This window comes from Quercus robur, chromosome 8 (genome assembly GCF_932294415.1).
Source record: "Quercus robur chromosome 8, dhQueRobu3.1, whole genome shotgun sequence".
NCBI classification, from domain to species: domain Eukaryota; kingdom Viridiplantae; phylum Streptophyta; class Magnoliopsida; order Fagales; family Fagaceae; genus Quercus; species Quercus robur.
In genome coordinates, this window is record NC_065541.1 from 51,914,710 (window position 1) to 51,939,104 (window position 24,395).

Below are 24,395 nucleotides of genomic sequence, written 5' to 3' on the forward strand. Positions count from 1 at the left end.
TATAGGGCTTAAAAACGCCACTATAGGGCCCCTTGAACCTATTATGGGGACTTATGAAAAAAATTTTGCAGCAAAACGCCGCTATAGGGCCCGAAAACGTCACTATAGGGCCCCTTAACCTGGTATGAGGCTTAAAAACGCCGCTATAGGGCCTGAAAACGTCACTATAGGGATTAAAAACGCCACTATAGGGCTCCTTGAATATGGAGCGATAGTGGATTAAAAAAACATGGTACTCGAGCTTGGCATGCTCGAGTACCTAAAAAAGTGGTATATTGCTATATAGTTTGGAAACAGTGTTTCTGGGCAAATTATTTTGAAAATTGATGGTAATGGGCCATTTTTGCCAACAATTTTTGTTAGAAACTTAGAATAACCTTCAAAGCCCAAATGGAAGTTCGAGAAATTAAATACTGGATTATACTCCAAATTTTAAGCTTCAAAACAAATGCACACAAACAACAGAGGCCTTTATTGTATTTCAAATTTTCAACTAACTAGTTTCTCCTAATATTCATTCCCCCACATATCCACTTCTTTCATTATATTTTATTTTTCTTCGAGAAATGGCATCAATAGCTGGAACTTGGAAGATCATAAAGGAGGAGGCATTGTGCATGGAAGTGTATAACTAGGGGATTTCACCATGGACTCCACCATGAAATTCTTAATTCTCCAAAATTTATTACCCTCTTGACATGCCATTGTTTCTGAACAGACCTCATGCGCTCCTACAGGAATTGTTGGTTCAAATTTCAAGAGCTTTGAGTATTCACTTAACAAGTGAAACATGTAGTCGTAAACAAAGTCCATTTTAAGGTTCTCTTGAATGAATTTGCTTCCTGCCTCTCCAATTTCCTGTGCCTGAAATATAAGTGTTGGAGGAGATAGAATTGTGAAGAAAAACAATTAAATAAAGAAAATAAATAAATTTGAAGCATGTCTAGCACCAAATAAGAAACATAGTGCATGTTGGGTCCCATTGTTGACTGTTACATTGCTTATAAGGTGACGTATCAATGAATGTAACATGTACAACTTTAATAACATAATAATTAAATGTGATGTAAAAGATACTATAAATTTTACTCTATAAGCTTTATAAATTAATGAGTCATCAATCATAGAAAATAGAAATTAAGACATTTATTTGGGTTAAATTATTGATGCGGTCATCAAATTATGCGATAAAGTTTAATTTGGTCCCTTGAGTGTTAGTTGTGTCAATTTAATCCCCCAACTGTTAGTTGAATCAACTTAGTCCCATAAGTTTCAATATCAAGTAAATATCATTATGAAACTTCTCTTCTTTTAAATCTTAATGAGATTGATAAAATTAATTAATGTAGCAAATAGAGCATAAGTTAAAAGGTATCTATAGAAAGTGTGAAAATTCTAAAGCTAAATCAACTTTCAACTATTAATTACATTAAAATCTAAATGGGAGACATAAGGATGAGATTGTGACTTAATTTTGAAAGTTGAATTATTACATTGACACAATTTATAGTTGAGGGATAATAGATGGAGGATTAGTAAAATTGATAGTAGTTTTTGTTAGCTTCTAAATATTTAGGATTAAATATTTAGATTCTTATTTTATGTATGTTGGCAAACGGAGAATAAAAACATGTCTAGATTAGGTGTTAGACATTGCTCAAGATTGTACAAATCAAGATTCAAGAACATTCAAATTGTAGAAAGAAGAGCTCAAGTTCTATGAAGCTTGATTGATCAAAAATTAGACTCGACCGATCGAAAATCGCAGAAAAGTTAATTGTGTAGATTTTAAACCAGACTCAGGCCTGCGAAAACGTTTAGGGTTTTAGTCCAACATTTATAAGTATAAAAGGAAAACCCTAACTACGTTTTGAAGACTCTTGGAAGACTTGTGAATTACTCTTGTGAGATTTGTGAGGTTTCTGTAACCTTCTAACTTTACAAGTGTTTATCAGAACGAGATCTATAATCAAGTGCTAGGGGAATTAAGTTGTTGCTACAAGATCAACAATGATTGGGGATCTGAAACCATTAAGTGGGATCTCAAAGTCATAAGTGTGGGAGCTTGTGTTTAACAAATCCAAGAGAGAAAAGTTCGTGGAGTCGGAGTTGCACGTGGTCATGTTAATAAGTTCTACTATAGGTAGCATTAGGTTTAGGAGTTAAGCATTAGGTTTAGGAGTTAAATCTTTTGTAAACTTCAATTCTTTCTAGTAGATTTGTTTATCTTGAGGATAGTTAGGTCAAATTCTCCCTAGATTTTTACCTTGAAACATTTAGTTTTATTGGTTTTCCTAGGTAATCATATATTTGTGTCTTTTACTTTTCTGGCGTGCATGATATGATATATTATTGTTTAATCTAGATCTCATAAGTAATCTAAGTACATGGCTAATTCACTAGGTGTAAACCATTTGTTTTAAAGAGGTCTAAACAAACAAACAAACAGTTTTAGTATTTTTCGATTATTTTTTTGCGATTGGTGATACGTTAATAATTTGTAAGGTTTATGTAGTAAATTTTGTAGTATCCTTGTCATTACTCTTTCCAAAATGTATAGCACTAGTCTACTATGTATATAACAAGCATTCCATGAGAAAATCAGAAAAAATCGTGCTATTTCTCTAAGGAAAAATAGAAAATTAACAAAAACAATTAACACCATTTTGAGAAGGCTTTTAAACAGTGCATTTCTATATAAGTGTTCTGCATTGGTTTATGTTTTTCATAATTCAAGAAAAGAGAACCGTTTTAGGAAAACAAAGCCACCACACATGCATGTCCACGTGGCTAAATTTGGTTGTGTCAAGAGGGGAAGAGAGTAAGAGAGGTTTACTTTGTCGGTGTGATTGTTGCCCCATTCCACAGCAAGCTTAAGATCTCTGCATGTATGATTAGTTATTTTGATGGGCCAGTAGTGTTGCATGGGCACCAAGCTTCTTGTGAAAAAGTCATGGTACTGAGGTATCAATAGCAAGGTCATGGAGTTGCAAGCTAGAATGTACTTTTCACTCACTGACCATGTCTTTCCTTCTATGTAAATTTTATATCTTCAGATGAAAAAGCCAAACAAAACAGAAAATAATGTCATTAGCAACACTATGAATGTATTATGACATATTTCAAAGGAAATTATAAGGAAAATGAAGAAAAATAAATTGTTGAGAAAATTAAAGAAGTTCAATATTTACCTATGGGTGCATTGCTCTTCAAGTTTTGAGTTCTTGAATCCATGTCTAGATTCTTTTCCCCAATCCTGAATACAGATAAAATAGTTGAAATAAATATGTTCCAAATTTCTCTCAAAACCCTGTCTGCCTAGTTCTTTTTTCCTATATATTTCTTTCACACTATTTCTTCTAAAGAGGAAAAAAAACTCTATTTGTGCTTCCAAAATAGGATCAAACAAGATCTTTGCATAATTTCCACATATGAAATTAAGCACAATTTCACAAAGAAATAGCTCACTTGTTTCTCGATAAGATGCTCAATATCATTTAATTAAACAAATAACCTCTCAGCTACTTACTGTTTGAAGAAACCGTCCACTTCAATGGGTATTTTTTTCATGAAAAGCAAAGATAACATAACTAATTTAAGTTTTTTATTAAGATAATTACATGTGTTTTTCACAATTTTGACAATCAACCATGTCAATGATGTCAGGGTTGGCCCACCGGCCCTAGGCCTAGGACCCCTACTAGAGAAAGGCCCCACCAAAAGAGGGGGCATAAGTTATTATTTTTTTAATATATATATATGTGAATTGTTACTTTTTTCCCCCCTCTTTTTTTAAGAATGCTTGAGAAATTGAGTGATGTTATAAATACTAGCTTGTAACTCCATACATATGTATGGATATACTTAAAAATATACAATAAGATGTATAATATAATTTCTATATATTTATATAATTTAAATACTATTGATAGTTATTTTTATATTTTGTTAACTCTTTAAAAAATTTTGTGTGAATATTGTTAGGTATGAAACATAAATTGTCATTTAAAAAAAAAATTATTGTGAAGCACTTTATTTATTTATTCTAGACTCTTTAGTTTTTTTACTTAATAACTCACTTTGATGAATATTTATGATTTGGTTCCACATTTGATTCTAAAAGTAAAAAATAAAACACTTTAAGAATAAATAATTTAGGACACATGGCGCAAAATTGAAACTCTAATTTGAATTTCTAATTTGAATTTCTCTTAGTTTCACCTATTATTATGTATATAGATTACAAATTTTTACTTCAAAGAGCTTAGAAATTTTAGTGTCACCATCACAAGAAGTAATCCATATATTCATTTATGGATATGGTTTAGGTCCAACGCATCTAGTGTACTGGATCTGGTCAGATGGTGACATGTGTTCAAAAGTGAACACATGTCATTATCTCAACGGGTCCAGTACTACTGGACACTGGACCTAGGCTTGACCCTTTATTTATTATCTTGTTGAAATGCAACCATTCAAATTCTCTTTTATTTCAGTTTGTAAGTGTACGGCACTGAGGTCCCAAGACCCAAATGGGCCCTGGGCTCAGGCCCAATAGCACGGCCCCATTGCCCTAAGCTCTGCTTGAAACTGCCTTCAAAGAATACGAGTTTTGGGCCTTGGCTCTTGAACTATGCTCGGCATAAAGTTTCCTGAACGGTCAGTGAAACCTTGTACGGGCGTACCATAGAATGCTCGAGGAACATCACTACCGAGCAAATTCACTTGAGTTGGAGCCAAGTTCCAAGGCCATAATCGTTACACTCCACTCTCACCTAAACATTCACTTATAATAGATAATGTTGGACCTCCAATTGCACTAACAAGGACAGTAATTATGATCTCCCCATTGACTTGAAACTATAAATAGAAGAAGTTGAGGAAGAAGAAGGGGTTCAAAAAAAGAGAAAAAAAGCAGTCATTTTGAGAGAGGGGAGGAACATTATTTTGAGTCTTTGTGCCGAGAACGGCCCAAAGTAGGAAATCTTGAAGCCCACTTTACAAATAAATTGTGAGTCTAAGTGAGGTTGAGCCCAACAGTCTCATTTTTGGTTGGCACAGTAAGATTTTTGAAATAAAATTTGTGATATCTTTTAGCATTTTCCCAAAAATAAATATAGATTAATATAAATCCAACCAAATCACCATTAAATGAAGAAAAAAATGCTAAACTACCAAAAATTTTATTACAAAAAAGTTACGAATTGATGTGGCAACAATGTGATTGGTGTTTCCGAAACAACGTAATAAATGAATTTGAATAAATGAATTTTTTTAATTGATGACACATTATTTTGTAAGGTTTATGTAGTAAAATTTATAATATCTCAAATATCGCTTAAGTGAATAAATCATACTAAAAGTAAGAATAATGGGTTGTTAATAAAAATTTGTAATATAAAACATTTACTAAATTGATGGTTAATAAACTAAATATTATTTAAGTGATAATTAAATATGAAAACACCCATTAAAATTTTTTCTTTAAGCCTGAAATTGTATTAAGCCAACCCTGTTTGATGTACAAGTATATAATGTCTTTTCTTTTACTAAATATTGTTAGCAAAAAGTTCCGGATATCTAAACAATTGACCACTCATACTAGAATTGTATGAATTTTCCATAACATAAAAATCAAGGAATTTGATAAAGAAATTCACCTGGATATATAAACGAACATTCCAATCATTTTTGTTAGAGCGATTGCACTTCATAAGCTCTCCTCTTTTTTGAGACACATATGGATTCCCTTTCCAGAAAGCATAGGGTTTTCTATCTTTCCATTTGATCTTTTTATTGCCTTCTTTTAGGGCCTCCAACGTTGTCCCCCATGGCTTTATATCGACCTCAGGCCTAACGAAGGAAAAGTTTTTGTTAATGATTTTTTTTTGAAACCAAAAAAGAAAAAAAAAGAATAACTATGAATCACATGAGAAAACAAAGGAGTGCAACCCCAAAAAAATCAAAGAAGTATAACCTTTTTTACAAGTTTACTTAATTAGATCAGTAAAGCTATTATTATAACGTCGACCATCTTAGAAAATTATTATGGGGTGAATTTACTGTTTACGAGTACCTCATCTTATGGATATACAATATTAGGCATGTGAAATTTACAAGTGTTTGTGTGTTTAATACATATGTGAGATTTACAAGTAACTTTCTGCAATGAAATTGTAATTAAATTTGAAAAGGAATTGAAACTTACCAACCCCAGAAGGACCAATCAGGGAAGACAATGTCTAGTGTTTCATCATCCTCACAATAATTGAACACCGGTGGCGCCGACGTGGCTTTAAGCCCTTGGTGGTCACGTTTTTTAACCACGGTTTCGTCCCCACAGACAAACATCAACTCCAAATCTGGTACCTTCCCAGGGTACAACCTCAGAAGCTGCAAAATTCCCCATATTGAAAAGATATCCCTAGTTTGAAATGTCCCCCTAATTTGCTCAACATAAGCCTTTCCCTTTACAATCACTAGTCTAAAAGTTGCATAATCTCTTCCCCTTTCCACCATGTCCCTCGTGATTCCGGCACTCTTCCATGGCCGTAGGTCTTCGTGAATCCACCGCATGTACTCTGGACATGCCACAGGGGATGATTCCGCTTTCTCAATTGTCACCGGGTGATTGGTTGGACATGTTAAGTTCAAATTGGAGCAATTGAATGGGAACTCAACTTGGGCAGAGGACTTTTTAGGACTTATTGTATTTACAAATGTCCTAAAGAAGTAGTTACCTGTTAAGGCAGACTTAAAAAAACAATGAAGTCCTATCAAAAAAAAAAAAAAAAAAAAAACAATGAAGAAACGATAATTAATTAGCCAAAGGAGGTGGGGACCAAAGTGTTCAAAATATAGGGGAATATACCTTGAATGATTCCTAGATTAGTCAATGGCGTTTAAGACTCGTAAACTGCAAACCATTGACTAATCTAGGAATTAAAACGGAATAAAAAAAACTTTTCTCCTTATGTGCAATGGCTTGTACTAGTCTAAAAAAATAGCACTAATTTCTCCTTAGTCATATGTTTAATCCAAGATGCCACTCGATTATGAAGCCATTAAAATAAAATATTATGTAATAGATGAAGGGAATTGGATTCTAAAAGCAATTCATAATAAAGAAAATATATAATGGCTTTCAATTGTTTCTTTAAACTCAAGAAATTAAGAACAAGGCTAACCAATATTAACCAAAAGAACATTCACTCCTGACTAGCCATATTATTTTTGGGAAAATTATACTGACTTCCCTTTTTAAAAAAAAAATGTTATTACACTTATCTTTCTCTCTAGTTTAAAATAAGACAATTACCTTTTCTAATATCAACAGAATTAACAGTAAAATGTAAAGTGTAACACATGTTATAGTTTAAGATGCTAACTGTGTATTCTAAAAGTTTGGAGCACAAAGGTTGTTTGGAATATAATTTATAGTAATACAAAAAGAGAGTTTCTTATTTTAAACTAGATAAGAGTTAAGTATGATAATTAAAAAAATCAGCGGAAGTTAGTGTTGTGGGGCCCGGCCCAAAATAATGGGCTAATTAAACTACGGGCCCATTCAAGAAGAATCCTGTCCGAGGAGAAGTCAAACATTATTTAAGTCCAATTGTGGTAAAAGAAACCTGTCCGAGGAGTAACTCCTCCTCGGACATTACGAAGTCCGGATCAAGAGCTCGCCCCAACCATTGCAGTTCATCCTCCAAGCATATAAAAAAGAATAAAACTTAAAATATCTCATGGAAAGCTGCCACCACCACATTAAATGTGTCACAACCACCCTCTTGGCCGCATTAATGAGGAAAAGACCCCTGAACAGTGCTACCTTGGCCACTGCAACTCACAAGGGAGTGATAAGGGTGTCTGATAGGACAGGTGCTCAAGTGGGGGCTTAGATGATCAACAAGTGTAAGGTTCAGATAAGAATGAGAGACCTATATAATGTAGTGGAGTCCCTTAAAGAGAGGGACGAAAAAATGTATGATCTGTGCCCAGGAAATAGAATCTTCTGTTAGACATCCGTTCTTGTGTTTTTTGTTTCTGCAATAACATTGTCCATGCATTAGACCGACTAAGTTCACTGAGGCTAAGTTATTTGACCCATCATTTACAAAGATTTATTGTGTGTTGCGCCTTGGGCCAAGGCCTGATCAGTAGGATTTGGATCAGGAAAATCGTGCAACTACAATTGGCGCCGTCTGTGGGAAGAACTAGGGTATCAGCTAGCACAACGGTCGAGCATGGCAGAACTAGGTCCACACCAGGAGAATCCTCACCAAGCTAACTCCCAACAGACACAACCCGTTGAGTCCCAAAGGCAAAATAACCCTGCCAACCCAGGCGGCAGAGGGAATCGTGAGGGAAGTGTGCATACTATCCGGACGAGCCAGAGTCACACTTAGACAGGTAGTCACGTGTCCCAGAGGCGAAATAGTCATCAGGCTATGCAGCGAGAGATAGATGACCTGAAAAGGAAGTTGCGACGTGTGCAGCAAAAACGATCTCCCTCTGGCTCAGACGAGTCTTCTAATGCAGAGGATGCGAGTTACCGACGGAGGTCGAGGACCCCCCCAAGTGAAACCTTTTCTTATGAAAGGGAACCATGCCCTGTACGGAAATATGAGAGCCCATCTAGCAAGGGTTCGGGAAACGATGCTATGAAGAGGGCGCTAGACCAGGTTTCAAGGTCACCCTTCACGTATAGAATCGAAGGGGCTAAGCTGCCTCGACACTTTAACCAACCGGCGTTCGCCATCTATAACGGCTGAGCAGACCCGGTAGAGCACGTGAGTCAGTTTAACCAAAAAATGGCGATCTACTCGCAAAATGAAGCCCTAATGTGCAAAATCTTCCCATCCAGCTTGGGATCAATGGCGATGAGGTGGTTTAACAGCCTGAAGACCAATTCCATAGGCTCATACAAGCAGCTCACTCAGGCCTTCTGCTCCCGCTTTATTACAAACACCAGAGTCCCTCGACCCCTCAGTTCGCTATTGTCCTTATCCATGCACAAAGGAGAGACCCTGAAAGCATATTCGGATAGATATTGGGAGCTGTATAACGAGTTAGATGACAACCATGATGATATTGCTATCAGCACATTCAAAAGCGGTCTCCCCACCGAGCATGGCTTAAGGAAATCCCTCACTGGTAAACCGGTTGCCAACGTTCATCAGTTGATGGATAGGATCGACAAGTACAAAAGGGTAGAGGAAGATCAGCTGCAAGGAAGGGGAAAGGAGAAGATCACTCCTCCCAAAGCAAATGATTTTAGGTCGGAACGTTACAACCACAGCCAGCCGAGGAGAGATTTTTCGCGATAGGCTGGACAGAGCAACCCGCAGACAGTGAATGCCGTATTCAAGGAGCCAGTACAACAGGTGCTGGAGAAAGTAAGGAACGAGCCCTATTTCAAATGGCCGGGAAAGATGGCTGGAGACCCTTCCAAACGTAACCAGAACTTGTACTGCCACTATCATCAGGACCATGGGCATACCACTGAGAATTGCAGGAATCTATGGAATCACCTAGATCAGTTGGTCCGAGAAGGGAAGTTACGTCACCTTCTGCACCCCTCGAGCGGCCATCCCGGTCAAGCAATACAAGAGTCTCGAAAGGATGTGTCCTTAAGACCCCCCACCGGAACGATATATGTCATCCTCGCCGCACCAGGAAGAACTGGGCCACCCCTCCCCAGGGTACTGGCTATTGATCGGCTCCCCTCCGAGGACAGGCAAAGGGAACCCAAAAGGTCAAAAAAGGGAAGCTCTTTGATACTGGGATTTTCGGACGAGGATAAGAGGGGAACTATTCAACCTCACGACGATGCCTTAGTGGTTACGTTAAAAATTGGAGGCTTCGATGTGAAAAGGGTGTTGGTAGACTCAGGAAGTGCGGTAGAGATAATGTACCCTGATCTATACAAGGGGCTGAACCTGAAGCCGGAAGATTTGGCAGCTTATGACTCCCCCCTTCTCAGCTTCGAAGGGAAGATTGTTACGCCAAAGGGGTAGATCCAACTACCCATACAGACTGGGTTGGAGGTGGTGAAGGTAAATTTTATCGTGGTTGACGCTTACTCACCCTACACCGCGATAGTTACTAGGCCATGGATCCATGCCCTAGAAGCCGTATCCTCCACACTCCACCAAAAAGTAAAATACCCATCCAGAGGACAAGTAGAAGAGATCCGAGGAGATCAGGCCATGGCCAGGCAGTGTATGGTGGCCGCCATCTTACATCGGCCCCGTGCTGAGTCCTCGGCCCCTGAGAGCTTATAGCAACCAGCCGCCTCGGCAGGGCAAGGCGATGGACTAGCCGAGGAGATAAGGTGTGAAAGTTTAGATAAATTCGCTGTCAACAGCGACCCGGAGAAGTTTTTTCAGGTCGGCTCCGAGTTGCCTTCTCAAGAAAAAGAGGAACTAGTCAGATTTCTCAGAGGAAATGTCGATGTGTTTGCATGGGACGCTTATGACGCCCCGGGAGTTGATCCTAGCCTTATTTGTCACCACCTGAACGTTAACCCCTCTTCCACTCCGAAGAAGCAGCCACCCCGACGCCTTTCAAAGGAACATGCTAGTGCCGTAAAAGACGAGGTGGCAAAACTGAAAAAAGCGGGGGCTATCAAAGAGGTCTTTTACCCCGAATGGTTGGCAAACACGGTGGTGGTAAGGAAGAAGACAGGGAAGTGGAGAGTCTACGTGGACTTCACGGACCTGAACAAGGCGTGCCCAAAGGACCCATTTCCCTTACCCAGAATCGACCGATTGGTGGACGCAACCGTGGGTCACCCTCGAATGAGTTTCCTGGACGCCTTCCAAGGCTATCACCAGATACCCCTCGCGTTAGAAGACCAGGAGAAGACAGCTTTCATGACGCCCGTCGGAAACTATCACTATAAGGTGATGCCGTTTGGACTGAAGAACGCGGGGGTCAACCTACCAAAGGATGATGACCAGGATGTTCGAGCCACAGCTGGTTAAAATCATTGAGGTCTACATAGATGATATGGTCGTAAAGAGTAAAGTGGTGTCCGAGCACGTGAAAGACCTCGAAACAATCTTTGTTGTCCTAAGGGAGCACAAGCTGCGGCTCAATGCTTCCAAATGTTCATTCGGGGTCGGGTTTGGGAAATTCTTGGGGTATATGGTAACCCACAGGGGAATAGAAGTAAGTCCCGATCAGATCAAAGCAATTAACAGCCTGCATGCTTCTCGGAATCCGAAAGAAGTGCAGAAGCTCACAGGCATGATCGCAGCGTTAAACAAGTTCATATCACGATCAGCGGATCGATGTCGACCTTTCTACCTCTTGATAAATAAGTGGAAAGGGTTTGAATGGTCGGAGGATTGTGTTCGGGCCTTCCAGCAGCTTAAGGAATACCTATCACGACCACCCATCATGTCCAGCCCCGAGGCAGACGAGGTACTGTTTGCATACGTCACTGTAGCCCCCCATGCTGTCAGCCTGGTACTGATACGGGATGATAATGGGGTGCAGCGACTGGTTTACTATGTGAGCAAGTCATTACATGAGGCTGAGGTGCGATACCTACCCTTGGAAAAAGCAATTCTGGCGATAGTGCACGCCACGCGGAAGCTCCCTCACTACTTTCAGGCGCATACGGTCATCGTTCTAACTCAGCTCCCCCTTCGAGCGGTGCTTCGAAGCGCTGACTACACAGGAAGGATCGTCATGTGGAGTGCGCTTTTGGGGGCCTTTGATATTAAATATATGCCCAGATCCTCCGTTAAAGGTCAGGTCCTCGCAGACTTGGTCGCGGAGTTTGCTGAACCCTCTATAGAAACAATAACCGAGAAGAAAGACATGGATGGAAAATCGGTTGGTACAATTTCAGTAGGGGGGACCTTGCATTGGAAGGTCTACGTGGATGGCGCGGCCAACTAGAGAGGATCTGGAGTTGGGATAGTTTTAATATCACCGGACGGTGCTGCCATTGAAAAATCACTGAGGCTCGGGTTCTCGGCTACGAACAATGAAGCTGAATACGAAGCCTTACTTCAAGGGATGACAATGGTTCAAAGATTGGGCGGAAGAGTAATAGAAGCATTCTCGGACTCCAGGTTGGTCGTCGGCCAAGTGATGGGTGAGCTGGAAGCTAGCGATGCTAGGATGCAAGAGTATCTAGGACAAGTTAAACGCTTACAGACGAGTTTTGAATCCTTCAATTTGACGCACATTTCCAGGAGTGTAAACACCCATGCAGACTCGCTGGCCACTCTCGCCACGTCCTCGGCGCATAATCTACCGCGAATGATCCTTGTCGAAGATCTAGTCCAAGCAAGTCCCATTAGAAGAAACCCGGCTCAGGTCCATCAGATCAGAAAGAGCCCCAGCTGGATGGATTCCATAAAGAACTTCCTCCAAGACGACATCCTACCAGAGGGAAAGTTGGAGGCCGAGAAGGTACGGAGGAATGCTCCTCGGTTCTGCCTATCGGAGGACTACAAGCTATATCGGCGCTCCTACTCTGGGCCATACCTATTCTGCATACATCCAGAAGAGTCTGAGTCTCTAATTGAAGAGTTACACGAGGGGATTTGTGGAAGTCACACCGGAGGAAGGTCGCTAGCACATAGGTCACTCACCCAATGATACTGGTGGCCGAACATGCAAAGAGAGGCCCAAGAGTACGCCAAGAAGTGTGATCAGTGCCAAAGATTCGCCCCGAATATCCACCAACTCGGAGGAGTCCTCAACCCCTTCTCTAGCCCCTGGCCGTTTGTACAATGGGGTCTTGATATTGTCGGTCCCTTCCCCAAAGCTGCGGGAAACAAGCGATACATAATAGTTGGAACCGATTACTTCACCAAATGGGTGGAGGCTGAACCTTTGGCCAACATTAGGGACGTGGATGCCCAGAAATTCATCTGGAAGAACATTATTACCTGCTTCGGAACTCCACACACACTCATCTCGGACAACGGTCTCCAGTTCGACAGCAAGAACTTTAGGGAGTATTGTCGCGAGTTTGGGATCATTAACCGATACTCCACTCCCGCCTACCCCTAGGGAAATGGGCAGGTCGAGGCCGTGAACAAGGTCATAGTGAGCGGACTGAAGAAAAGACTGGATGAGGCAAAGGGGAGATGGGTAGAAGAGTTCTCACACGTCTTATGGACTTATCGGACAACACTGCGACGGTCAACCGGTGAAACCCCCTTTTCGATGACTTATGGGGCTGAGGCCGTGCTCCCAATCGAGAACAACTTTCCCACACTGAGGTCTAGCTCATTCACCCCAAACAGTAACGACGAGTTATTGGGAAGAAATCTAGACCTAGCCGAGGAAAGAAGGGAAAAAGCAACGATCCATATGACCTATTATCATCAAAAGCTAAGACAAGGATATGATGCCAATGTTAAACTGCGACCTTTAAGTCCGGGCGATCTCGTAATGAGAAAAATTCTCGGCAGCGCAAAAAACCCCTCTTAGGGCAAGCTGGGGCCCAATTGGGAAGGACCGTATCGCATCACATCCGTGGCCGGGATAGGCGTTTATTATCTAGAAGATCTGGATGAAAAACTGTACCTCGACCATGGAATGTAAATAACCTAAGAAGATACTATTATTAAGGAAAATGGCTTTGCCCATGTTTTGTTTCGTGATTATCCTGTGCCCACCGGTCTATTTACAACTATTCATAGTTTTAAACAGAACCTAAGTCTTGCATGGCTCCTCGAACCACAGACTTAGGGGAAATTATTACTTATGACAATTTATCCAAGTTTTAAATAGAACCTAAGTCCTGCATGGCTCCTTGGACCACAGACTTAGGGGAAATTATTACTTATGGCAACTATTCATAGTTTTAAACAGAACCTAAGTCCTGTATGGCTCCTCGGACCACAGACTTAGGGGAAATTATTACTTATGACAACTATTCATAGTTTTAAACAGAACCTAAGTCCTGCATGGCTCCTCGGACCACAGACTCAGGGAAAATTATTACTTATGGCAACTATTCATAGTTTTAAACAGAACCTAAGTCCTGCATGGCTTCTAGGACCACAGACTTAGGGGAAATTATTACTTATGGCAACTATTCATAGTTTTAAACAGAACCTAAGTCCTGCATGGCTCCTCGGACCACAGACTCAGGGAAAATTATTACTTATGACAATTTATCTAAGTTTTAAACAGAACCTAAATTCTGCATGGCTCCTCGGACCACAGACTTAGGGGAAATTATTATTTATGGCAACTATTTATAGTTTTAAACAGAACTTAAGTCCTGCATGGCTCCTCGGACTACAGACTTAGGGGAAATTATTACTTATGGCAACTATTCATAGTTTTAAACAGAACCTAAGTCCTGCATGGCTCCTCGGACCACAGACTCAGGGGAAATTATTACTTATGACAGTTTGAGAGATTATTACTTAAGGGAAATCATTTTAAGGCGTGCGCGCAGTCTAGCACCATTGCAACCCTCACTCAAATTCGCTGCACAGCATCCTCTTTATCTCGACCGCTTATATTTATTTATGTCGTTGCAAACGTTAAAAAAAAAAAAAAAAGGAGTGGTACTAGCATACATCCATAGAAAGCAAAGCAAACATTCCATATTAATATTCCGAGGTCAATACAAAGAGAGGTCCTTACAAAAGAACGCAAAAACAGGACGACTCTCATTCAAAAAAAAAAGGGGAATACAAAAATTAAAAGCCTAAAAGCTAAGCCTTAACAGGAGGATCTTTCTTCTGCTCCGGCTGATGAGGAGGATCTTTTTTCTGCTCTGGCTGAGGAGGAGGAGCCTCAGTGGTAGAGTCCGTGGCAAGATCCTTCGCTTTATCAAGCACAGGGACGGCATCAGGCACCACCAAGTCCTGCTCAGAAGCTGCTTGGATGCCATCAGGATTCTCTCGGATCTCCTGAGGGTAGAAGACGTTCTCAGGCAATTTCAGCGCCGAATCCGCAGGAATTCCTGCAGCATCAAGGGCGTGAGCCCATGAAATGCTGCAGTATTCCCTACACACCTCGAGAATCTCCTCGGATAGCTTGGCCTCTGTTTCCTGGACCCCGAGCTGATGATGAGCTTTCTTTTCAGCCTCTGCGGCCTCTCGGATCAGCTGGGCCTCTTCTTTAACCTGCCTTATCTCATCCTGAGCTTTCTGCAGAGCGGCCTTGAGATCCAGTGCATTCTGCTGCTCAGTAGCAAGACTGGTTTCAGTTACGAACAATTTCTGGCGCTGATCCTCCGCTTGGGTCTCAGCATTCTTCAAGCCAGCCTCCGCGCTCTTGCACTGTTTCTCCGACTCTTTGAACTTCTCCGTTAGTTCAAAGATTTCTTGCTTGAGCGACCCCACGGTCTTCTCCACCTCAGCCCGGGATTGAACCCCGGCTTCAGCCAAGCTGCGGTTGCTGCGGCAAAACTCCTCAGCCACAAACACCTGCTGGGTGATCTGCCAACAAAACAAAACTAGAGTGAGGACAGAATGCAACAATATTGATGGCTTAACAAAAGGGTGCAAGAATGACTTACCATCGCAAGGTCCCTCTTAAGAGACAGAAAAGCCTCGGGCTGGGAGAACCGCCTGTAAGCCTTCATATCCCGAGGAAGGAGCACTGGATGCTCCAGGGCCTCAGCTATGTAGCCCGCTCTGCCCTTGTTGTACTCGCGAACAGAGGCAGTATAGGGGATAGCAACCCCGTCTAGCTCCATCTTCGGACTCCATACACGTGGATTGACGCGCACCTCAGCCCGATTCTCCTCATCCCGGCTCTTCGTGGAGTTAGCCCTCTTACTCCTCTGACCCCGAGTGGCCTTTTGCTGCTTGGCCGGGCGGGGGACCACTTCACCCTCCTCAGGGGTGTCAGTCGGCCTCTTTTTTTTTAGGTCAGGGTTAACCTTGAGGCCAGGGTCAGAAGGAACCTGAGGGGCGATTTGAGGAGGGTCCTGGGTTTGTACCTTGGTAGGTGCCTTTGAGGACTGACCCTTTCCTCGGCTGGACATCAGTTCTCGCAAAGACTTCCCCTTACCAGCCATATCGCTTGCTTCCTCGTCTGAAGAATCGTCCGAGCAAGTTATAATGATTGGACCGCCAGCCACGGAGTTGCGATCCTGCTCTCCTTCAAGGTCCGAGAGCTCAACTACGGGGGCTTTGTTAACCTCCTCCTCGAAATAAAATTCGTCTATTTCCTCCTCAAGGGAAAGACGAGAGGATTCGGCCTCTTCCTCAGCTGGCGCGGCGACTTCAAAATCTTCTGGAGGCGGTTGCACGACCGGTGGAGGATCCCAGACTCCAGGTAGCACGACTGGTTTAAGATCTACTCGGGCCAAACACCTAGGCTTGGACACGTCAATCCTAGCTAACCGGGGGCTACCAGCTCTAATGGCGTGGCCAACGGGTTGGAAGGCACGGGTAAGTGGTTGATAGCCCAAAACCAAATGACACGCACGCAGCTGCCCGTCCTCATGGACATAGATTTTTGACCTTAAGAGATAATTTAGGGCCGGAACGTTCACGTGGCTCAGCTTGGGAGCAACCAAAGCTTTATCTGCAATACAGCTGAGAAGAAAATTAGAATTAAACTAAAAGATTTATGATAAGCGGAAAAGAGAGTAAGTCCGAGGAACTAAGCCCCTCCCCTAAAGGATTGGGCCTAAAGGCACCGCACCTGGGTTCCTGCCTGAGTAGGACAATGAAGGCCATCACTCCATTCTCCTAAGGCAATGAGGAAATCATCCTTCATAGTCTTATTGGATATGGGGAGACAGGAGATTAGCCTAACCATCTCGGATCGAGATTTAAGGTAATACCCTCCATTCTCGACGTAGTGGCACTCGTACATGCGTACCACGTCATGCCAAGTCAGGCCCAGACCCATTCGCTCGTTCAAGACGTCTATGCAGCCTAATACCCTGAACATGTTTGGAGCGCACTGGTGTGGCGTCAACCTATGGTGGAACAAGTAGTCCCGGGTAATCCTAAGCATGGGGAGTGTCATTCCCTCTTGAATAAAGGCAATCATGGGAATGACTACTTCACCCACTCCTCTATCTAACAGTACTCCTTCTGGGGGACAGTACCGCAGAACCACCCCCGGCGGGATATGGTATTTTGCCCTAAAAGCCTCCATGGCAGCCGGAGTGTCTACTAGTTTTTTGAATCTACCCGTCTAAGCTGAACTGGAGGAATGAAAATAAAGACCGAGGAGAAAAACAAAATCCGAGGAGGAAATCGAAGCGACGAAGCGAACGGAACTTACAGATATCTTCTCAAATGACCGGTGAGGTGATCAGAAATCTCTTTTGTGGAGGGCGCTTCGCAGAGACGATTACGAAGGTTTGAAGGAAGGAGGTGCTCAAGGATTTCTGGACGTTGGAGTTCTCTGGAGCTCTCTGTTCTGATGTGCGGATAAAAAAGAAAAAAGGGAGCCTCTCAGGCGCTTTATATAGCAGGAAGGAGAGAGAAAAAACCCTTCCCACTCATGAATTCAAGGAGCAATGCTGGCCGCTTGATCCACATCTCGTCGTTGGATGAAGGAGACATAAAGCTGTCTGGAGTAAATGGTCGCGCCTCGTAACTTGTGCTGCGTCAAAAGTAACTGCCCACGCGCGTGGACCAATAGGTCATCCGTTCCATCCCTCATAAATGTCAAAACCCCACTTTTCTCCTTGGAGGGAGATCAAAACCGGAGTTTTAACGGGCTATTGTGAGGCCTAGCCCAAAATAATGGGCTAATTAAACTACGGGCCCGTCCGAGAAGAATCCTGTCCGAGGAGAAGTCAAACATTATTTAAGCCCAATTGCGGTAAAAGAAACCTGTCCGAGGAGGAGTACCTCCTCGGACATTACGAAGTCCGGATCAAGAGCTCGCCCCAACCATTGCAGTTCATCCTCCAAGCATATAAAAAAGAATAAAACCCAAAATATCTCATGGAAAGCTGCCACCACCACATTAAATGTGTCACAACCACCCTCTTGACCGCATTAATGAGGAAAAGACCCTTGAACAGTACTACCTTGACCACTGCAACTCACAAATGAGTGATAAGGGTGTCTGATAGGACAGGTGCTCAAGTGGGGGCTTAGATGATCAACAAGTGTAAGGTTCAGATAAGAATGAGAGACCTATATAATGTAGTGGAGTCCCTCAAAGAGAGGGACGAAAAAATGTATGATCTGTGCCCAGGAAATAGAATCTTCTGTTAGACATCCATTCTTGTGTTTTTTGTTTCTGCAATAACATTGTCCATGCATCAGACCGACTAAGTTCACTGAGGCTAAGTTTTTTGACCCATCCTCTACAAAGATTTATTGTGTGTTGCGCCTTGGGCCAAGGCTTGATCAGTATGATTTGGACCAGGAAAATCGTGTAGCTACAAGTGTAATTTTCCTTTAATTTTCTAGTCAAATCACTGCAAGTCACTCATAAAAACCATATAGAATCCCTCTATTTTCCACTCAGCAAGTTTTTTTTTTTTTTTGGATAACTACCACTCAGCAAATTGATAAAAATGCTACAGCTGTTCTCAATAGTTGGTCTTGGCAATAATGGAACCTAAAAGATAGATTCAAATGATCATTACTCTTGAGTCATTATGCATGACTCATTACTCTAGTACCTTTTATCCATTTTTTATATAATAATTTTAATTTTCTCCCTCTAGTTCTATTCCTAAACCCAAGGTCCCTTTCTCTTTCTCTCTTCTCTTCCCAAAGCAATGGTTGACTTCGGCCCAAACTTGCCAAGGGCAGGGTAAGATAGAAAAAAAAGTAGATGTTTGGTTTAAATATAAAGATGAGATGTGAGTGATTTAGGACACGACTATCAAGAGTGGGCTTGATCAATATAGACCACAATAATCATACAGGCCTTTGGTTTATGAGTTCAGAAAATGAGAAAACTCTGGACACTGTAACGAAGGTTATGGTCAACAACCACGTTAAACACCTCTATAACTTTTTAAAAGAAAAAGAGATTGTTATTAACTATGTTAATCAGCAAAGAAAAACAAACAAACTTGGGAGGATAATAGATAGCCTGGCAGGGGCTTACCTTGTCAATCCAATAGACGAAGCAGATAACAAAGAAGAGTATGAGGGACTTACGTTGTCAATCCAACAGACGAAGCTGATAACAAAGAAGAGGATGAAAATAGTTATGGCGGCCCATCTCTTCCCAAGAGACATCGAAAAATTACCACACAATGGAGCTCCTTTTGACCAAAACCAGAAAACCGAATGAAAACAAGTTCCCATAAGTTGTATATATATATATATATATATATATATATATAATTTATACCATCTGTTTTTGATAATGGTATTTTTTATCATTAGATTAAGACTTTTCTCCTTATGTGCAAAGGTGTAGAGTAGTCTAAATTTCTCCTTAGTCATAAGTTTAATCCAAGATGCCACTCGGTTACGAAGCCATTAAAATAAAATATTATGTAATAGATGACGGCAATTTGATTCTAAAAGCAATACATACTAATATATATATATATATATATATATATATATAATGGCTTTCAATTGTTTCTTTAGACTCAAGAAATTAAGAGCCGGGCTAACCAAATATTAACCAAAAGAACATTCACTCTCGACTAGCCATATTATTTTTGGGAAAATTATATTGACTTCCCCTAATTTTTTTTTTTAATTTTTGGTTATTGCACTTATCTTTGCCTTAGTTTAAAATAAGACACTTACCTTTCCCGATAACAGTAGAATTAATAGTACAATGTAAAGTGTAATACATATTATAGTTTAAGGTGCTGATGGTGTATTTTAAAAGTTTGAAGCACAAAGGGTTGTTTGGAATATAATTTATAGTAATAAAAAAAGTGAGTTTCTTATTTTAAACTAGATAAAAGTTAAGTATGATAATGAAAACCTAAGCGGAAGTTATTCTAATTTTCCTTTATTTTTCTAGTCAAATCACTGCAAGTCACTCATAAAAACATGTTGCATCCCACTATTTTCCTCTCAGCAAGTTTTTTTTTTTTTTTTTTTTTTTTTTTTTTTTTTTTTTTTTTTTCTGGATAACTACCACGGAGCAAGTTGATAAAAATGCTACAGCTGTTCTCAATAGTTAGTCTTGGCAATAATGGAACCTAAAAGATAGATTCAAATGGTCATTACCCTTTAGTCATTATCAAAAAAGTAAACATTCGGTCAGGTTGTAGTGAAAAACCAGTGTTTTACGGCCAATAGGAGACTGCCGCGTTTTCTCCTTTTAAAATATTATTATTTTAATAAAAATATCTCATCATTCTCTCTCTCTTCAGGGTCACTCTCTCCCTCTCTCTCTTCTCACTTCTTCCTTTTCTCTTATTTCTCTCTCATTTTCACTTTTTCCTTTTCTCTGCCGTTTGTCTCACTCTAGCATAACTCATTACTCTAGTACCTTTTATCCATTTTTTATATAATAATTTTAAATTTCTCCCTCTAGTTCTATTCCTAAACCCAAGGTCCGTTTCTCTTTCTCTCTTCTTTTCCCAAAGCAATGGTTGAATTCGGTCGTCGGTAATCGTGGTTGTCGACTGATATGGGTGTTGGGTGGCCAAGCGGCCCAAACTTGCCGAAGGGCAGGGTAAGATAGAAAAAAGAGAGTAGATTTTTGGTTTAAATATAAAGATGAGATGTGAGTGATTTAGGACATGAATATCAAGAGTGGGGTTGATCAATATAGACCACAATAATCATACAGGCCTTTGGTTTATGACTTCAGAAAATGAGAAAACTCTGGACACTGTAACGAAGGTTATGGTCAACAAAGACGTTAAACATCTCTATAACTTTTTAAAAGAAAAAGAGATTATTATTAACTATGTTAACAAGCAAAGAAAAACAAACAAACTTGGGAGGATAATAGATAGCCTGGGAGGGACTTACCTTGTCAATCCAATAGACGAAGCTGATAACAAAGAAGAAGACGAAAATAGTTGTGGAGGCCCATCTCTTCCCAGGAGACATCGAAAAATAACCACACAATGGAGCTCCTTGTGACCAAAACCAGAAAACCGAATTAACACTAGTTCCCTTCTCCATATTAACAACCACCTCAATTTCTATCTCCTTACTTGAAATAATGGTTTATTATAAGAATCACTTCTTTGTCCAAATTCATCTTCTTCTTTTTTTTTTACTTTTCTTCTAAAATCTGTGGCCACTAGACTTTCTAACAAGGCTGTCCATTTGGCTTGTATTTGATGTATTGCTTAATTACCACGGCATAGTATCTTATTTGATCGAATCTTTTAATTTTCTCTCTTTTTTATTTAAATGTAAGATACATAGCATTTAAAATAAATATCGTGCGTTGTTAGCAAGTTTTCTTAACCAAAAAAAAAAAAAAAAAAAAAAATCAAATCATGTGTCGTGTTTCACATCTAACTAAAAATGGAAGGGAATGGAAGGAAATTGCAAGATTCCTATTTTGCCCCTTGTGAATAATAGCTTTGGATTTTTTATTTTCTTTTTTAAAAGGTGAGAGACATTTGGTGCAAATGCAAAAAAAAAAAAAAAAAGGGCTAATATCATATAATGAGTGATACTATAGTCACAAACCATTTTACAATATTTTTACAAAATGTTGATGTAATCAACTTCTTATTGGTTTTCATCTAAACCCATCATTAATATTATTTTTTCATTTACCAATAATTACTCACCACATCAGCAGTTTATAAATTTTTTTGTAAAATAGTTTACATTTCTAGCATTATTCTTATATAATATCTTTAATCTATCATCTCGTCTATAATCATAATCTATAAGGGCAAAACTTAAGTACAATACCTTAGGTTCCGTACTTAAAATTTTGACATTTGTACAATTTAACATCTTAAAAGCAAACGGTGTTAAAACTAAAATTTCATTTTTTTCCCTTCTTCCTTCTTTTTCCAACTGCAAACGGCTTCTCTTCCAAACCCAAAACCTTTCTCCCTTATTTTCTCAGTAACCAAATAGGAAAGATCAAAAAATAAAAGCCATATCTACTGGGTTTCAAACCAAAAAAGGGATCCTTTTTAGCTATACTCGAAACTTCCACACTCTTAACATCAACAAAGCCATCATCACAGCCACTTTCATTATTTTGTCGAGAGAGAGAGAGAGAGAGAGAGAGAGAGAGAGAGAGAGAGAGAGAGAGAGAGAGAGAGAGAGAGAGAGAGAGAGAGAGAATCATAGATCAGAAAAGAAGAAAGGAAGCAGATACACACACTGAGAGAGAAAGAAAGAATCATAGAACAAAAAGAATCATAGATCAGAAAAGAAGAAAGGAAACAGATACACACACACACCAAGAGAGAGAAAGAAAGAATCATAGACCAGGAAAGAAAGAATCATAGATTAGAAAAGAAGAAAGGAAACACACACACACACTGAGAGGGAAAGAGAGAGAGATATGAGATTTTTTTTTTTCTTTCTTTTTTTGGGTTTTCGGTTTTGAAGAGAAGCGTCATGGGTGGTTTGGAAGAGAAAGGTTTTGGGCAAGAGAAAGTTTTTCCAAGAAAACCGGACTCAAAGAAAGAATCAAAGGCAAAAGTAAAAAGCAAAACAGAAAGAAATGTTGCTGGCGTTACTCATTTCCAACTCTGGGGGTAACATTCTTGTTGAATGACACCCTTTTTTTTAGCTCTTCCCCATTATTTTTCTTTTCTTCAAGTAGCTTCTCTGATTATTTTCCTTTTCTTCAAACTCATTTTATTTTTTGATCTTTCTTGTTTGGTTACTAAGAAAATGAGGGAGAAAGGTTTTGGGTTTGGAAGAGAAGCCGTCTGCAGTACGTATAGGAAAAAGAAGGAAGAAAGAAAAAAAAAGAAAAGAAATTTTAGTTTTAACGCTGTTTGCTTGAGATGTTAAATTGGACAGATGTCAAAATTTTAAGTAGGGAACTTAAGGTACTGTACTTAAGTTTTGCCCAATCTATAATAATATATAAAAAATTGAAGATGTTTGACTTTTGATTTGTTTCGTAATATTTTGTTACATAAGATTTTGTGACATAATTAGTTCTTTATATTAAAATTGAATAAGTTTATTGCATTTCACACTACAATTTAGGTAGGAAGATACCAAACTGCTTATACGTTGATTAAAAGTTTAAAACAGCACATCATTTGTTCTCAAAAAAAGAAAAGAACACCACGTGATTATTGGTAAATTCTTTTAGCAAAACGGAATCAAAAACTTCTTTAAGCAAAAGGTTTAATCTACACAATGGTGCTAATTCCTCTTTTAGTAGTACAGTTTAATCCAAGATGCCACTTAATTATGAAGGTCATTAAAGAAATATATTACATATGTTAAGGATTGAATTATTACGCTCTGTTTGTTTTGACATTAATGTTTTTTTTTTTTTTTTAAATGAGTAATTTTTCAAAATTTATTTTTTAGAAATCTATCTTATTTTCTTATGTTTGGTAGTAACCTCAAAATGAGATAGAGTTGTTTTTAATAGTTTCCATATTGTCTCTTAACTTCTTTTATTTAGCGTGGTGTGAAATAAAGTTCTTTTAAAAAAAAATTTAGCCGAAAAAATCTCTAAAAAATAATTCATACTTTTAATAAGGGTTTTCCATTAAACAAAGATAATTTTCTTTTTACTAATATTTTCTAATGTTACTAAGTACTAGAAAACATGAAAAACTGTTTTTACAAAAAAGTTTTCAATCGAAACAAACAAAAATACATACTCAAAATCATATCATGAGGGCTTTTAACTCTTTCTTTAGACTTAAGAGTTAAGAGTGAATTATCAAAAAGAGTTAAGAGTGAGTCAAACCAATATTGACAAAAAAAAAAAAAAAAAAAAAAACTTTCACACAAGACTAGTCATATTATTTTTCTATAAAAATTACATTAACCTCCTCTAAGATTATTTGTTATTAAATTTATCTCCCCTAAAATGAAAATTTTTTATAATGACCTCCCCTAAATAGATGATTTTTTTTTTAAATCCCATAAAAAAAAAAAAAAAAACTCGAATTTCCTATTAGAGGTTGTGCGAACGAAAATTTAATTTGAGGGTAAAATAGTTAATTCAATATTTATTTATAGTCAAATAATCTAGGCATTTGAGGGGAGGGGGGAAAACTAATAATTAATATTTTAAATGAGTAAAAAAATAAGAAGTGGGATATAGGATACATTTTAAAAAGTGGATATGTGTTTTTATTTTAAGAAGAAAAAATTGGAAAGTTAAAATAGAAAAAAAAAGTATATTTTTAATTTAAATATAATTAAATTTTAAACGTTGAGATGTGAGTACTTTAAAATATGACTCAAAAGGGTGTGCCTAACTAGCATTGATCATAACCACAAGAATCGATACAGGCTTTTGGAAAAAAAATGTGAATCTAATTTTTTGTGTAGCAAAAAAATAGTGAATCTAATTTTTGTGCAAAATTT

At 39.2% G+C, this 24,395-nt stretch overlaps 2 protein-coding genes across 2 annotated transcripts in view; both read right to left on the bottom strand.

Annotated features, from left to right (window-relative positions):
• Window positions 1–19,059, bottom strand: part of LOC126696948 (uncharacterized) — a 64,318-nt gene extending 45,259 nt beyond the window's left edge. The window contains exon 1 of the mRNA XM_050393717.1: window positions 19,033–19,059. The gene's annotated coding sequence lies outside the window, so the exon portion shown is untranslated. The remainder of the gene's footprint in view (window positions 1–19,032) is intronic.
• Window positions 450–19,213, bottom strand: LOC126696943 (uncharacterized). The gene is made up of 6 exons (XM_050393707.1): window positions 19,086–19,213; window positions 6,209–6,753; window positions 5,661–5,853; window positions 3,192–3,256; window positions 2,837–3,050; window positions 450–864 (listed from the first exon to the last, which is right to left on the bottom strand). The coding sequence occupies exons 1-6, from the start codon at window positions 19,164–19,166 to the stop codon at window positions 595–597; spliced, it is 1,368 nt and encodes a 455-aa protein (XP_050249664.1). The 5' UTR covers window positions 19,167–19,213; the 3' UTR covers window positions 450–594.
• Window positions 19,214–24,395: the final 5,182 nt, after the last annotated feature.

Bases quoted from the DNA above. Each gene is read 5' to 3' on its own strand.
- LOC126696943 (XM_050393707.1), bottom strand. From the start codon at position 19,166: ATGTCTCTTGGGAAGAGATGGGCCGCCATAACTATTTTCATCCTCTTC. The intron at 6,754-19,085 runs GTAAGTCCCTCA...TGTTTTTTTAAG, and splicing joins TCGTCTGTTGGATTGACAAC to TCTGCCTTAACAGGTAACTA. The intron at 3,257-5,660 runs GTGAATTTCTTT...ATCTGTATTCAG, and splicing joins ATGTTCGTTTATATATCCAG to GATTGGGGAAAAGAATCTAG.